The sequence below is a fragment of the Perissodus microlepis genome, chromosome 19 (genome assembly GCF_051167445.1).
Source record: "Perissodus microlepis isolate ML-2025 ecotype Zambia chromosome 19, ASM5116744v1, whole genome shotgun sequence".
NCBI lineage: Eukaryota > Metazoa > Chordata > Actinopteri > Cichliformes > Cichlidae > Perissodus > Perissodus microlepis.
The window spans coordinates 8,505,496-8,522,614 of record NC_140479.1 but is presented as its reverse complement, the minus strand read 5'-3'; the positions used below and the strand labels follow the sequence as shown (position 1 = coordinate 8,522,614).

Here is a 17,119-nt window from a genome sequence, read left to right as displayed (position 1 = left end):
TGTTGTTGTATTCCCCTGTTGCTTCAGCGACTGCAGGCTCTGTCATGTGGAGGTTTGCGTGTGGTGGGGTTCAGGGGTGGGGGTGTTAGACTGTGGGGGTGACGAGCATCAGAAACCATTACCCGTAATGGCCTCGTTCCCCACACCCCACATATCCATTCCCTTCCCCTCTCTGACATTTATTTTATGACTGCTTACATATCAAATATTTAAATAAACAGAATCGGGGGCTTCGGCTGAGGTTTGCCCGGGGGTGACGGGTGGGAGTCGCGGCGGCGGGAGTAAAGGGATGGATGATGACATTCATTTCCGAAACGAGGAAAGAAAAAAAAACAGGTTTGGGGGGCGGTGGTGGTGAAGGGTGGGAGAAAAAGCAGCGGCGGCAGTGAAGAGGAAGGGGGAGGAAAAATGCTTCGCTTGGCTCCAATCAAAGCGTGGAAGAGGGCGGCGTGTTTTTTCGCTTACGCCTGGCAGCAGCAGTGACAGACGGTTGTTCGTGAGCCTTCGGGCGCGAGTGCTGACGTGCGTGCGCGCATTACTGCGGGGCTCATCCGTCAACGTTTCCCGGGGACGCGGGAGGATGTGGGAGAAGGCCCCGGTGGCTCGTGAAAAGCAGTCCGCTGTGCTGAAGCAACATGAGCTGTGTGACACAACGCAAAGAAACAAAGTGAAACGCAACTGTGAGGGCAGGTAGAAGGAAAGAAGGCAGGTGGAGGTGAGAAGGGGGAGGATTCGTCCGTTTCCTCGGAAGAAGAAGACGGAGAATGAAAGAGTAAAGGCATAGGTGTGTAGACGTGTGTGTAGTGAATGAAGAGACAGCAGTCCTGGGTGCAGGCGGGCAGTCGTACGCTGCCTGGCGTCGGTGGGAGGCCCATTACTGTCAGGCTAATCTTAAAATAATTAATTGCGAAGTCGACGCTTTTTAAAGAGTATTGTAATTGAATCCTAAATTAGGCTTGGGAAAGGGGACGCGTCCTGCTTTGCTGCAAGGCTGTTCCCATTCTGCAGTCATGTACACACACACACTCACATGAGTGGGTCGTGTGCAGGCGGGCAGAATAGGGGGAAAAAAGACAACAGGCGAAGGAAATGCTAATGAAATGCATATTTGGGGAGAAAGGGGCCATCTATAATTTAGCTGTGCTCTTTGAATGTGAATGATGTGTGTGCAAGCGCTGTGATTTATTTTTGTTGTGCAGAGGGATAATTCTGTCAGAGTAGGCTTTTATTCTTGTAAACAAATGTGGGGAAAAGAGCAGAATAAAAGTGGAGTAATAAAGTAAACAGAATGGTATGAATACATTTAGCTGCTGGCATGAATAATTTGTATACGGGACGGAGGAGTTTGATGAAAGAGAGATGACAGATATGAGAGCCTCGATATCGCCTGATAAAATTTCAGGACGCTCTCTGACACGCTGTTTTCTGCCACTTGTTTTTATCTTTGCGTAATTTTGTGTGCCGCTTCCGCACACGTGCAGACGCAGCTTGCGACGCCTCGAATCCTCCGAGACTCAAGGCCGCTCTTAAAATGGGCGGCTCGGTGTGCTCTCGCCTCCACACGCGGCTGCTCCTCTCGGATGACCCTCGCAAAACTGTCGGCTGTAGAACTTTCCAGATGAAAGCTCCCAGAAAAGGGTCTGCCCTCCATAAAAGTCGGCTCTGCTTCATAAGTCTGGCACAGGGGTCAGGGAAGCGGTTTTTGCCTGGCAGTCGTAGAAATGAAGCAGCAGAGGAGCTTCCTGTTGTCACGTCACCTGCTTTGTTGCAGTGTAGTTGTCTGCAGTGCTGTATTCCTTCAGCTTTGTTTTGCACGCCGGCCTCGCGAGCGCACTGAAATGATCAGATTAAGTGTTGCAGTCAGTCAAGTAAAAACCGAGGAACCAGTCCAACTGCTCCGCAAACATGTTGGCCCTTGCTGCCGTTCACCCCGATGTGCACTTCAGGTTCAGCTGTATTTCTACCTGCATTAACAACACGTGTGTCAGAACTGAAACACAATGAAATTCTTTTGCTCTACATTCGAGAAATTGGCTGCGTGCGTGTGACAAATCAAACGCTCCTCGTGCTGTTTTCCAAATGTTTGAAACCCATTCAACTCTTATTTGGGCCAGATCTGACAGCTCCAAACTTGGCTCAGAACATCCCATTTTCTCCTGGCTGACTGGGATGAATAACAGCAGAGAGGACAATATTGTGGTCTAGCTGAGCACGGCTGACTCTTCTGTCTCTGTGATCCCTCTATCAATAAGGAACACAGGCCTGTCAGAAGGCCTGCCAACTGTTTGGCTGTCCATGCAGGCTGCTCTCTACTCAACATCTGGACACAGATGGTACACACTGCTCGCACACACGCAAAATGCTTGCACACATTTTCTCAGCATGCTGGCAGACACTCGCCAGCATGCTGTGCACTTACAGTTATACTGATGTGTGTGTGTGTGTGAATTCCTGCCTTTCCACACACACTCAAACATGGTTAGCACACGGCCGTTTTCAGAATCCTTTTAAGTTGCATCCACAGTGTGTAAAGTCATATATATGGAGTGCAGCTCAGTTCAAAGAACAGACGAACGCACGCTTTCTTTCACAGATTTGGTCACATGGTGGAGTCTGTGTGTCGCAGCCAAGGATCCGCAGCCTCTCTTGGGAAATATGTACGCGTTCCTTTAATATGTCTGGCTCTTAATAAAAACCTGAGAGTTAAAGGTCGGTCAGGGTTTGGTGTGTAAAACAAGTCGCAATCGGGGTGGTTATTCTGGCTCGATCTGCTGCGCTCCTACAAATGTCCAACTTGACACAACAAGTGTAATTCGGCGGCTTTTCCCCCGTTTTTCATTCCTTGTGCAGCAAAAACAAAATGAAAACTCATTTTGTGCACACTCAGGAGTGCTGGAGACTTCACGTTGAAATCTAATTAAGGTCATTTAACTGTAAATATCGCTCAGTTTTACCAGTCACATGGTATTCATATGGTGCAGCCAGGCCATGGTAAACACAACTGCCCTGGGGCTTAGCAATGATGGGAGTAAATGGTGGAGTTCAGCTGGAGTCAGAGGTGTGTGTGTGTGTGTGTGTGTGTGTGTGCAGTCGGGCCATGCATCAGGGCTCCCACAGGCCTGGAGCCTCTCATTGATCGATCCAGCTCCCCCGCCTCATGTTCCCAGCCAACTTCAGTGATTGATTCCCAGTCAGAGCCCCGGAGATGGGAGGCCTGGCCTGGACTGACAAAGCCTCGGCCTCCCAGAGGGTGACCCGGAGGGGCCACAGGGAGGGGAGCCTATTTCCAGACTCGAGGAGATGTTTTGGGAGAAGTCTTCCCAGCGAGGAGGAAGCACAGAGGCTCGCATTCATCACGGGAGAAAATGAAGGCCACATCTGCTGGCGCTGCCTTGACCGCCGTGTGGGGAGCGAGATGGGGTCGTGCTGGAGAGTAGACATGGTGAAGGTGAAGGGGTTAAGAGGTACTGGTGTGGGGGGGAGGTTAGAACATTACCTTAGCACGCTAGCACACAATCTGTCATAGCTACACACACACACACACACACACACACACATTACCTCTGCAGGCATAAACACGTCGTGTTCCCGTCCACGCTGAACATCGCCGCAGCTCCATCAGCGCGTCTCTCTCCACGTCACTTCACGGCGTTTGAGCAGAGGGAAAAAAATGATATGAAAATCAATTTTTTTCTAATTAACTTTGCACATTTCCAGCTGAGCTATCAGACGTGGGGACCTTGTGCGTCGTGCAGAGTCCGATAATGAAATCAATTAGGTTCAAATGGTTTCAGGTGACTTTTAATGAGTATTTAATATCTGCCTGAGGAAGGAAGGTCAGGATATCTGTTTGTTGTTTGTGTTTGTGTTTTCTTGGGGGGGGGGCTTAAGTGATGGATCATCCGCAGAAGAAATATGGATGCTTCCACCCTGGGAGGACTGGGCAGTCCTCCAAAACAAACTGGCTGAATGTAAATCCTTGTTTTTAGTTGGGCAGCTCTTTAACTGCACCACAGGGATGACCTAGTTTCTGTCAACTTCCTTTTTTAGACGCTGTGGAATTGTTATCGCTATTAATTCCTTCACGACGACGTTTTTGAGGCGCTACACCTGTGTGTCAGAAATCGACGAGGAAGCATCAGACAAGAACTCAATAATGGGAAGGGGGACTTATTGTGGCCTTGCTTCACATGCTTTCATATTCATAATTTACGCTGCTCCCTCTCCTTCAGTGGCCAGCTTCCCAGCCTGTAGGAGCTCGTTAAGCTTTGCCTTACAGGGAAGACTAATGGATGGCAAAGAAGGCCCCCTCAGGACCCTTTAGCATCGTTTCTGTCGGTCCGCTCGCTTAGTATTCGCTTATGTATTTTCACCCTACTCTGAGCACAATATCATGAATAACCATTGCTAATTCATAAACACACTTTGTGGTACGGGGCCTCGTTCATAATTATCCGAGCTGCAGAAAAGCAGTTTCTCTCCAACAGCATTCCATTAAAAAGGTGGTGATTTCCTTGAATAAGGGGGATTCTGGCCTGCATATTTAATGCCAGCATTTCCTTTGGGCACCGGGAGACGTGGGAAGCAAAAGGGCAGCACATTTACTCTAATAGCCAGGTCCTTTTTGAGAGGGGGGCGGATAGAGTTATTGTTATTTTGCTCCCTCCTGCCCATTTTTCCTCTCTTTCATTCGGTCGTGTCACAGCAGCTCTCCGTGGGGTTCTGCAGCCCGGCGAAGTTAGAGGAGCGCATTCCTCTCGTTCCACTGTGGCCCTGCGATGAAATGGGCTTTTTCAGCAGTCCTCCTCCTTCCCGGGGTCGCGCCAGGCACCGGCCAAAGACGTCAGTCCCGCCTGGCGATGAGAAAAGACTGGAAATATAGCAGGCCTCCTACTAATGCGAAAATAGGCAAGCAGCCCTGTTGGAGGTGCTCTTTCCTGAAAGCATTTGCATTGGGTCCAAAGCAGTAGCTGTACATGGTCTTACCTTGAGGCTTTTCAGTGCGCTCTGTGCCCGGTGAGAAGCTTTTTTTAAGGTGGTACGATGCTGATTTGTAGCATTTGAGTTTGCAAGCTGATAAAAACATGCTCAACACGTGAGGAGAAAAGGAATCTTGACCTTTGACTTGTGCTCTCAGCATAGCTGGTTATGGGCTGGCTCGTTTTTATGGGCCGATGGGGTTTTTTCGTTTTTTTTCCGTAACGGTATAAACACTGAAAGGTGGTGGATTGGCCAGATGAAGGGAGATGTGTAAAAATAACTCAGTTGTTTGGTGGTGGCTATCGCGGAGCTTCCACAGATTCAGTAACATTAGCAAGTGGTGGAGGCCAGCATATGCAACACGCTGGTGGGTGGATGACGGAAAGGCAGGAGGAGCAGAGACCCGAGGCGGTGAACTGAACTTCAGGTAAGAAGTTATGACCTGCAGTAGGCCTGCACAATAAATCGAAAATTTATTGTCATCGCGATATCAGCCTGCGCGATGGGCCCATCGCAAAAGACGGCGTAAACTGCGATAATTGGGTACCTTAAAATGTTTACACACGTGCTTTAAAGAATTTACCAATCAAAGAAACCCCTTTACACATTTGACCAGTCGAATAGAGCCCTTCACGGCATTAACCAATCAAATGGATTAGAGGCCCGCCTCCTACGCAGGTGGGGAGCGATCAACGCTGCAGCAATGAGTCAAGAGTTGTAAAGGCTGAAAAATAGTACCTCGCTTATTTGGAGGTACTTTGGATTTGATAAAGACGACGTTCTCCAAACACAGGTGCTCTGCAAAACTTGCCGAACACTCGTGGCAACCACCAGAGGAAACACGACTAATCTCCACCATCATCTTCAACACAACCACAGAGAACTGTTTGAAGAGTTCCAGAAAGACAGGCCTAGCTAATGTTGCTAATGCTAAGACAAAGAGCACAGCAGAGTTTTTCAAGTGGAACTCCTTATGAGAAAACATCGAAGCGCTACAAAGAAATAACAGAGGCCATTACACATTTTTTGACAAAGACATGATGCCTATAAATACAGTTAGCAGAGAGGGCTTCACCAGTCTGATACATAAAGTGGACCGGAGATACCGCATCCCCTCACGAAACTACTTTTCCCACGTCGCCATTCCACAAATGTACGAAACATGTTTGAACTGAGCCAAGCTGAAAACTACGCAACAACTACAGTAAAGTTTCCTCTCCAGTTTTGACTTACATCATAACTACTTGGTGAGTGGTAAAATGATGAACAGCTGCACTGAGATAATTTGCAGTATAATTTATGTTTATTTAAAACTAATTCTAGAGACCGGGAAGGATGTCTTTCAGAATTCAAGCCTCAGAAATTTTTTTATGGGGGCAATGTTTCAATGTTAAAGTGCACTTTGTTGTTACTCTGCTAATACAGCAGCTTTCTTTAAATAAAACTGTTGCAGTAAAACGGAAATTATGTATTTGTTTTTGGGTTTTTTGCTATTTATTTTATCGCAAGTCATATCGTTATCGCAGTATTGATCACAGTTATCGCACATCGTAGGTTTTCCTAATATCATGCAGCCCTACCCTGCACTCTATCTGGGTCAGATATGAACCAAGTTTAGGTGGAGTTTATTTTCGTTATGCTGACTTTTTACAGTCAGTTACAATAACTCTTACTGCTTGCTAGCTAGCATGGGCTGGGTGGGTGCTATGATGTTACTGATAGTGAACTTTATTTTATTCATAAGGTTAGTTAGTAGAGTTGCCAACCGTCCCGTAAAAAACGGAATCATCCCGTATTCAGAGAAAATATTATGCGTTTCGTGTTGAGCTAAAAAGAAACACAGTTTGTCCCGGACTTCAGCTACAATGAAAAAGACAAAGCTGGAGTTATTCTGTGTCTTTATACTTTTCTTTCTTATTCTCATTTAAAATGTCTCGCTTTAAAAAATAATTATCTGAGTCTTACAACAAACGATTGATGCATATATACCATCAAGACAGTGAACATCACTGTCACAACAGCGTTTGTTTTCATTCAAAGGCTTCATGATTTTTCCTATAATGGCGGCCGGTCTCTAGTCAAAACGCCCGGGACTATTTTTTGTCCCAGTCCGGCCCTGGCTCTCAGCAGAACCCGCCCGTGTTCGCGTCTTTTTTCTCCTCGTTATGCAGTGAAAACCTGAATGATTCAGTCTGGGAAAACTGCACGCTGGCAGGAGACGCGGCTGGCAAATTTGCAGCGTGTGTTCTTTCACACATGCTTCCTTGACTGTTTGCAGACGATGGCATTTTATTTGTTTTCCTTCTGTAATGGCGTGTCGCTGGCATGTCGGCCGCGTCTCGTTTTGTCATCGAGGCTTTCTCTGTTTTCTTTCTCTCACCGCCGCTTCTTCAGCTCCCAGTCTCAGCAAAGGAAAAGGGCTCCGGCGACCCCGCGACCCCAATCTCACTTGAGACAGATGAAGCAGCCGCTCGCCTCCTCCTCCTCCCTTTCCTCTCTTCTCTTCTCCTCCATTCCCCTCCTCCCCCTTCTGTTAATGACGTCTTTGTGCCGACCGTGACAAACACAACACTCTGCAACTTTTCCCGAAGCACGCGGGAGGGGGTGGGTTTGTTTTGAGCGCTCTGACGCGTGCGTGCGTGTGCGTGGTGTAAATATTGGTGTCAATCGTGGAGGGCGCACCGATCGCCCGCTCCGAGGAGAGAGAGCTATTATGCGCGCTGCCCCAAACACAAAAGCCCACCGGTCGGCCTCATAACAACAACCTCTTATCTGGCTTCTCTTTGTCTGCTTTTCTTCCTCGACTCACGGCACCGTTGGGAAACATCCACCGTGCGTGTATACGTTTCCCTCGCCTCCTCTACGGCTGTCGCGCCCTGCACCTCTCTCTCCTCAGACAATTTCATGCCTCTCATCGCTAGCCAGCCTTCACGCCTAGCTGCCTGTGCCGTACAGGCATATTGGGCTGAGGAAACGCAATTTGGCTCTACCTAGCTCCCCGCGGACCAGTACTGCTCTTCACACTGTCATTCGTTATGAGACTTTTTACTAACAAGGCGTGCGTGCTGAGATGCAGGATGAGATTGTGTTTCAGGACATAATTCAGTGAATTTCTAAGCGATGCGACACACACACGGGAATGCCAGCGCGCACGCCGCTCAGCCGCAGTTCTGCTTTCAGGATGAGATGAATTGATAAGAAAGAAATGTCAAGGCTAAGTGTGGCGTTTTGTTGTCAGTGTTTCCTTCGATCTGGCATCGAAACGAGGCGATAAACTGATATTAAAGGCTGATGTGCTCCTCGTGGAGCCCGGGCAGGGAGGAGTTAACGGCGTGCTGCTCCTCTCCTCTCCGCTTGATGACATCAGTATTGTCTCTGCATCCATGAAATTAATTTTTCTAATCTTAGTCAGCAGGAGCGGGGGAATTTGCACACATTAATATGGAACTCGATCTGCACTCGCCCACTGCTGCAGTCTCTCTTCTTGTCTTTCCGCCTCCATCTTTTCTTTTTCCACCCTTTCCATTTTATTTTCTGTGTGCAGCAGTAGGCCCAAAGCGCGCTGGGTTTCAAGCCTGAAATGCGGAGCTTTGTTCTGGAGGCCTGGGCAACGCTGGGCCCCGCAGTGTAATAGGAGCTGGAGAGCGCTCTGCTGCACGGTGCAAATAAATAACATAAAAGACGAGGCTGATTGTCCCAGCAGACCAACCGGCTCTGGCTGCAGCGCGTTGATTCTCCGGAGGCCGGCGCGGCGCAGAGGATAAAGAGGATCCGTTGACAATAATTATCCTTATTTGTTGCTCCTCACAAATACACACAGGCTAAAACGCTTTCATTACACAGGAATTAAAGCTGCTGCTCTGCACAAGTCCTCCCAACACAAAGAGACAATAATCAATGATTTTCATACAGGTGCAATTTTTTACAGTTTTCACATGGCGCTGATTTTCCAGCCAAATAGGCCTTTACCCTGACAGCACACACTGCAGCCCCCAGTGCACTGGGCCTGAAATGAAACGCTCCCATCCAACCTGCAGGAATGTGTTGCTCGAGAAAACGTTAAACCGCCAGGTGATACAAGGATCGTAATAGTTCAGCGAATTGCTCTTTGATGGTCAGATAATTTCACAAGTTGCTGTGTCTCAATAAAGCAGCTTGTAGACCATAAAGAACATCATACGAGGAAACACATTCTGCTCCACTGTTGCTTGGATGGAAACTGCCTTAGTGGAGATATTAGTGGAAACTCTGCAGCCCTGAAGGCGAGTGTCAGGAGCGTTCCTGCACCTGCTGAATAGGAAAGCGTATTTTTTCCTCTGTAGTTTGTTTCTCAGGTGAGGACGAGCCACGGCTGCGTGGACCTGTTCGGGCGTGCGTGCACACTCGCTCACCGCGGCAGATAAATGGACCAGTTTTTCCCAATAATTCCTCCATTTGAAATGGGACTGGAATAATAACCGTTTACTAATATTGTTTTATGTTCGTTTGATCCCAGTGTGTGTCTCATAATCCACATATCCGAGGCTTTTGTGTCGAGCGTTTTGTCTCTTTCTGATTAACAACTTAGCACATTAAAGCAAGAAGGAGTAAAATCATTTTCGCAACATAAAAATGTTGTCGATTGAGCTCAGAAAAGCAATTTAGCAGGTTTCACCCCACAGTAATTTCACCCATGTTCTGTTTTAATGGCTTTGTTTTGCAAAATAAAATAAAAAAAATAAAAAAAACTAAAAAGCTCACGAGAGTCGCAGCGCTGGAGAGGAGTTCATAAATTGAATTTTAAATTTAGCAGTTGAATTACTATTGTCTCCCGTGCCTCCTCCCCCTCCTCCATTGAATGGCATGCCCAGATGAACAAAAGTGAAAAACACATTTGAAGAAAATAAAAACCCATTTCTGTGTATTCCCTCTAGTTTTTTATCTGCTGTCCCTCCTGGCACAAACAAGATTCACTTCGTGTCATTTTCATAATTTTTTTCCTAAGTAAAGTCATTTCTCTCCGGGAAGGGAAAAAAAATAACGTTTCAATTTGTCAGGAATGGTTGTCATTTTTTGTGCCTGGTGGTGTGAGGGGAATCGTGGGCATATCTCTAGGAAAAGGCTGCAGTGGGCTGAAATCTCATTTAGCGGAACCTGTCATGAGAGCAGATTTGAGGCTCCGTTTGGGGAGGTGGAAAAATACTCTTTCTTTCTTTCTTTGCCTGTGGTAACGCCGTGCGTCGAAGGTGGACCGAGGTACCTGATATAATTTGATTGTGGCTGTTTTATTTAAGATCTCCCCCAAAGTGTGTGAGGAAGTTGGAGAGAGATGAGAGCGATGCAGTGAGAACACAAAGAGCCATCAGCAGAATCTGCCACGGAGTCTGTGTGAGTCTGTGTGTGAGTCTGTGCTCCCAGCCCTGCTCACAGGGAGGCCTAACTCTTATGGAGACGTGTCGTCCTTATAACGAGGTGAGGAGGGCTCGGCCAGTAATCAGATTTTAATTTCACGTCTGATTTTTGGCCTCACGGGAAACAAAAATCAGGTAAAAAGAGAATTTTTTACTTAAATCAGGTAAAAAGAGAATTTTTTACTTAATTTTGGCTATAAAATGCAGACTCACTCCCCAAGTTCACAAGCCAAGATGGCAGAAAGTGAAAGAGTTTGCAAGATCCGGCGAGTGGAAGTGGGCCTCCTGAGTCCACTGTCGCCCTGGCCTCTCTTCAAGGACCTGCAGTGGGCTTGCGAGGCAGGAATTAGACCCTAATCAGGACTAACGTCTGCACCCGTCATCATCAAATACAAAATACAAATAATTGTAAAAAGACACATTTTGAAGGTGCAGAGCTGCACAGTGTTTATGTCCACAGTTATGAGCAGATATGAAGGTGCAAACCAGCGCAGTGTCCTCTGAAGCCGTGGATTATGTGCACGTGTGTGTATAATCGAGTGTCCACTTCTCCGCTTCCAAAAACTCTGAGGTTATTTTCCATCCTCAGTACCTTTTGTAAGTGCAGCATTTAATGTTTTTTGTACGCGTGCACACTTGGCAGCGGCGTGTGGGGGATTTATTTGTGTTGCGCTCAGCGTTTTTGGCAAACTGAGGACCTCTTGAGCTGGATTGGTGAACTGGATGGAGTTGGGGAGGGTGTGTGTGTGTGTGTCCCATATCACGGGTGGCACAGTGCCCTGGATTTTTCAGAAACTCGAGGACGTTTCATCGCTTAGTGCTGTGTGTGTGCTGTGGGTGTGCAAACATTCGAGCGGGTCATGCGCTGCCCTCCGCTCCATTATTTGAAACATATGACCGGCATCAGTTTGAGCATATCAACAAAATACTCGCAACAAATCTCCCCTTTGATGTTCAACTGGTTTAACTCTGTATATTAGAGCTAACTCTGCTTTAGCAGTATTGTAGTATTCTGAGCAGCTCACTCAGTCATGCTCTTTATTGTCTCTTTGAGCAATAAGAAGAAAAAGCATACAATACGATGAGTCAAACTTTTCTCTGAAAACGCTCCGTCTGTCAGTAAAAAAAAGATTTTTCTATCAGAAACATCTTAAAACTTGTTCTCCTCACAATGGTTCATAACTTTAATTCTTCCCTAATGTTCTTCAGTTTAATGCTGGCAATCATTTTGTCAGATTAGATGTCGCGTTTCCTCTTCTGCTTAAATGTTTCATTGTCGATCCTTTCTGCTGGTGCACTCGGTGACTTCCTCCTCCCTCACACGGGGGATGATTCACTTCGTTTTTTCATGCACGGAGGAAGAAAAGCAAAGGGCAGCGAGTGTCTGCAGTTCATTATTATACTGTTACAAATCCGGCGATGCAGACCTTTGCAGGAAAGCCCCCTCTCCTCACACACCTGCTGTGAAATAACTTTCTCGCTCCCTCTTTCCACGCCCAAACACAGTTTTATCACCCTCTCTCTCTCCCCTCCAAACTATTCCACGTGCACGCCTCAGTAGGCGCGACCGCTTTAACGCTGGACCGCCATAACTGTCCACATAACCTGCTGAATAAAGTGCTCCCATCCCCTGACATGTCTTCTTGATATTAGCCTGGCAATATGAGGCAGCGGCAATTTCTCCTCCGCTCTAGACGAGGTGATATTGAGTTGGGGAGAAGGGAGGGAACTGAGGAGGGAGCTGGTGGTGGAAGAGAAAGAGGAGGTGGTGCGGGGGGGTCGGTGGCGGTTAGTTGGAAATGAGAGAGGAGAAGTGAAAGTGTGTGTGTGTGTGTGTGTGAGAGAGACGCACAGTAGGAACAAAGTGTCATAAATCACTCATGATCCTACGCGGCGCAGACAAAAGAGAAGAAGAGGGAAGATAGAAGAAGTCTGCATTATCTGCCCAGCAGACAGACAAACACGCCGCTGCGGGTGACGGATTAGCATTAGCCTGATGCACTGTACCGGAATTTTCCAATGGCTCACTGGGACCCCAAACAACCCGTAAAAGGGCTCTGAAGTACTTACAATGGAATAAATTACCCTTGACACATTCTCTGTCCTGGCTTTGGTTTTCCTCTGTGCTCGTACGGGAAGCGAGCTCTCCAGGTGTGGCTTTGGAGAGCAGGTCCCGACTGCTTTGCTGCTCTGAATTCCCTCCTGGGATTCGAGCTTGCGAGTTTGAAATGACCCGTCACAAAAGCTTGGATCCACGCCCCTGCACCCACAACCTTTACTTAAACTCGGAAGTACATAAACTCGACTGCAGTAATAGAATAACTATCGCTTTATCTGCCAGTTTGCTGTAAGCAGCCGTATAGCACGAGTCGTACGGTGGTTATTGGCACCGCGGGGCTCTGGTTGCAGGAACGCAGCCATAGGTTTTTATTGCCGTTGCCTCCTGTTGCTTTAAACAACATTTACAACACTTGTAAAAGCCTCCGAGACATTAAAAAAAAGATACGAGCTTTTAGGTTTTAATTAAATCATTTTATTTTGGCTCTTTTCCAGCAGAGTTTTGCTCCAAATAGCTATTCAATACACATCTTTGCTTATTTAATTCCATTTGTTGTTCATTTATGATCTGTTGACATTAATTTAAAGCTTTCACTTGTTGTGCAATTATGAAATAAATCAGCGATGGCTGTGGTTTGGAGTGGTGCACTAAGTGGACTTCAGTTAGGGGTTCCAACTTGGCAGATAGCGGATGAATTAATTTGAATGCCTCTCGGGCAATTACAATGCACTGTCATGAATGAAGTATTAGCCAAAAACCAAATGCTGACTATGCATTAATAACCCCTCTCCTCTCCCCTGCAGGTTTCCTCCATGGACTTCATGGCTATGAAGCGCTCGCAGCTGTACGGCATGGCCAACAATCCCTACTCCGCCCCGCAGCAGCCGGGGGCCGGACCCTATCCCCCCAGCCAGCCCTACGCATCGCCTCCCCCGCATCGATACCCGATGAGCCTACAGGGGAGGGGTCAAATGGGCATGGGTGGGATGCAGTATCCTCAGCAGCAGGTACGCAAACAAACCGGAGCACTGCATCTTTGCACCCGCGTTCGTCCTCCGGCGTGCATCGCGAATAGGTGGGCCCTCTCTGCAGTGCCGTTCCAGATATCGCAGCTGCCTTTATAAGCGATATTGCAATGGGACATTTGCTTCTCGCACGAACATTATCCAACGATTTCCCCCTGAAGGCTTGGCATGTTCAATTTGAGACGCAGCCTAAAATACCAGGCAGCGCATCTCACACCCTGGCATGTGGTGGTGTCACTCCTGTTCATCACTCAGTTCCCGTTAGACTCCCACTGGAGCGAGATGGGTTTGATGCTGTGTGTGTGAGCGTGTGCGTGCAAGCCAGTCCTTTCTTAATGCTTGTTTGATGGTGCATTTGTGCACTTTGTTGTGCATCTCTATTTACTTTTGGAGGCGTGTGTGTGTGTGTGTGTGGAATGCTCTCTGTGTAGTAAACAGACGCAGCGCGGTCGGCCCACGTCACAGTCTCTGTGCAGCACAATAGGTCTGTGTTGGAGACAATAGTGCTTCTGTCTGCTTTATTGAGTCTTAAGTAAATCCCATTTGGACTGGTATGGTGTGTGTGTGTGTGTGTGTGTATTAATCTGCGTCCCTTTTATCTTTGCGTTTGTGTGAATGATACGTGTGTGCCACAGTTTTGGCAGAAAGTGAACTTCTTCGGTGCGTGTGCGTGCGTGTGCGTGCGTGTGTGTGCGTGCAGATAGCAGTTTAAATTCATCAGTGTAGTTTGTAGTGAAGCAGCAGTGCCGAGCACCACAGCGAGAGAGGGGGGAGCACAGTGTTCCCTGCTGTCACTGCCGGCTATATTTAGTCTGCCTGGTCTGTTGGTCTGGACTTGAACACCTCTCACTGGGCGAGCGAGCTTCCACACATAGCAAGAGAGTATAAAAAGAGAGAGAGAGAGAGAGAAGGGGAGAAACACATATTGACTAACAGGCAGACTTCCTGTATTGTCTAAAAATATTGTGCAATGTGCGTACAGGCAGCAGCAGAGGAGATGGTCCTGCACACACACGTTCACACACATTCTCCGACCTATCTTTCCTATTATGGAATGAAAATGTGTCATTTGAAAACATTAAAAATGTCTGTTTACTGTTGATCCACTCAGGTTGTGGGAGCTGCTCTCATTTGTCTAAATCCAGAGAAAGGCGGTTAGGGGTAATAAATTCTGATAAAACGATACATCGAGGCATCGATTTCTATCTTTTTTATTGTGTTTTGGGAGCTCTCGCACTGAGGCGGTGCTGTCCTGGGAGGTTAGCGTCAGCACTGCGAGACTTGGTCTCATCGAGGCCCGGGAGGAGTTTTGTAGCATGAAATGCAAATAGCTATGAGGGAGCGGGGGTGTGATGCCAATGCGTAATAACATACAGCCAATGACACACAGAAAAATACATCCCCGGTTGTGTTTTGTGATGAAACCCTCTGCTGGATTACATATGGGAGGCTGTGGTTGGGGTAGCAATCACTGCCTAGCATTATGGAATGTAATTAGTTCAAATAGAATTAGTTGTTCGCTCTGGCTATAGCCATGGGAACTGTGCTTCTAAAGTTTCTAATTATCTGGCTCTGGCTTTAAAAGCAGCACCGCTGCATTGCCTATCTGCTGCTGGTGAAATCTAGCTCACAGTAATGAGTTTGGAGGAGGAGGTTTAATTCCACTCTCTCAGATGAGCGTAATGAGCCTCACCTACAGAAAGGCGGTCAGGGGTTTGATCACAGAGGAGCAGGGAGGGGTAAAAAAAAATGTGTACTGGAACATATACAGCGAGTGGTAATTAAAAATCAAAAGATGCGTGAATTGCATTGATGATGGACGTGATTGCATCTCTCGGCACGCCCTCTTTCCTAACCTCGGGATCAGCTGCGAACAGCAGTCCTGACTACAGCTGCGTCAGCGAGGGGGATTGTGGGTGATGTAAGACGTAGCGCACACAATCCCCCATGATGCATCGCACTTCGGGGCTGAGACCTCGGCTTGTCACAGCCAAGCATGCTGGGTTGTTGCCAGGCAACGTGACGTCAACAAAGATCTGCGTTGGTCTATCTCTGTGATTTCCCTGGGACTTGAGCGACTGTGTGTGTGTGTCGGGGGTTTTAACAGCAGACTAAAGGGTCTTCTTTGACTTTCTTTCATTATTATGATTAAACTCTGCGAAAAAATTAAGCCCCATTCGTCTTAAATATGAACTCCACAGTAATATGTATATTTCATCCTCTGCAGTTATTGGATATGTGTAAGGGCTCACCTCTATCCTTTGCGTAAGGCTCACGTAATTAACCATTTTGTCATAATTTGACACATAATGGTTTGATTACTGGTGATGTTACTGGAATCTAATCTGTGGTACTCGCAGCGTGAAAGCACAGGTCGCTCTTGGACAGTTCAAATCCCCCCATCTTCCCCCAAATTCATTAATTCACATGTCAATGAGTGAAAACAGTGTCCTCCTGTGCACGGTTAGATTTCCACTAATTACGGCGATAATTTTGTTTCATCATAGTTTTCTTTTTCTGACCAAAACAATCATTGCTTGAATAAAAACTAACGGACGAGGACAAAAACCGTAATGAAATTTATTGACACTGAATAAAAACGAGATGAAAACGTTTTACAGAGACGAGCTCCAATCACATCTGATGAAGCTGTGCAGAGGGCGGGATGAATTTGGAAGTGATCCAATCAGAAATAAGCTCCTGGTGTAGGAAGTTTGATGAGCACATTTGATGTTCCCCAGGAAACGCTTCCTGTTTCTCATGAAGCCGCGTGTTGGGAAGAGAGGAGTCGATGTGTTTGTAAACAAACTTTATAATTTATTTTTTAGCTACTGAATCAACTTTAGTCTGCGATAATCTAACAAATAAATATAAATCTAATAAATCTAAAATAATTTAGAAGCTGAAATTATGACAAAAATGAAAAATTTGCTGTTAAAATTACAGCTGATTAATAAGTCGGTGTTGTTATTTCTGTTAGTAGTAGTAATTTTGATGCATATGTAACTATATGTTTATGTGTGTTTGCATTTGCTATACAGATGCAATTAAAAAGGTGTCATATTTGCACAGCGACATTTAAACACACTTACACCTACACGCTGCACACACACACACACACACACACACACACACACACACATTAAAAGCTTATGTGGGGACAGAGGTGAGAAGCTAAAAGCATATACAAACCCTTCTCTGAAAATTCATGTAAACATCTTGACTCATCTTTAATCTGTTTTTTCACTAATGGAAGGTTATCAGTGCAAACCCACTCGGTGCGTTTGGAGACGAGTCGGTGTTTCCGTGTGACCTCGATTACCTGTTCAGGCCACGAAGCCTGATGTCAGGAGTTACCTCCGTCTCGGATATGTGCCGGCATGCCGATGCAATTGTGCGTGCACGTACACACACCAGCACGTTGTTAACAATGCATTTCACCAATTAAATTCTCCTCTCGTCTTCCTTAATCCAGCCACGGGAGGCGCGCACAGACGCCAGTCTCAATGTTGATGTCTCAGAGAGAAGGAAAAAACATCCTCTCAACCCCAACGAGCCTCCAGCAAATAAGCCTAGAACTTGCATTAGGTGTAGTTAGTGTCATGCTGTGTCTGCATGCGTGTGAGACAGTTTGTGTTAGAGAGACCGAGAGACGGAGCGCGCAT

General features: G+C 46.8%; 1 protein-coding gene across 5 annotated transcripts in view; it reads left to right on the top strand.

The window, feature by feature from the left end:
* LOC146365448 (AT-rich interactive domain-containing protein 1B-like) overlaps nt 1–17,119 on the top strand; it is a 156,832-nt gene that overhangs the window by 10,247 nt on the left and 129,466 nt on the right. For all 5 annotated transcript variants that reach the window (XM_084915787.1, XM_084915789.1, XM_084915788.1 and 2 more), the window contains exon 2: nt 13,233–13,436. In XM_084915787.1, coding sequence (XP_084771913.1) covers nt 13,233–13,436 — 204 coding nt within the window. The remainder of the gene's footprint in view (nt 1–13,232; nt 13,437–17,119) is intronic.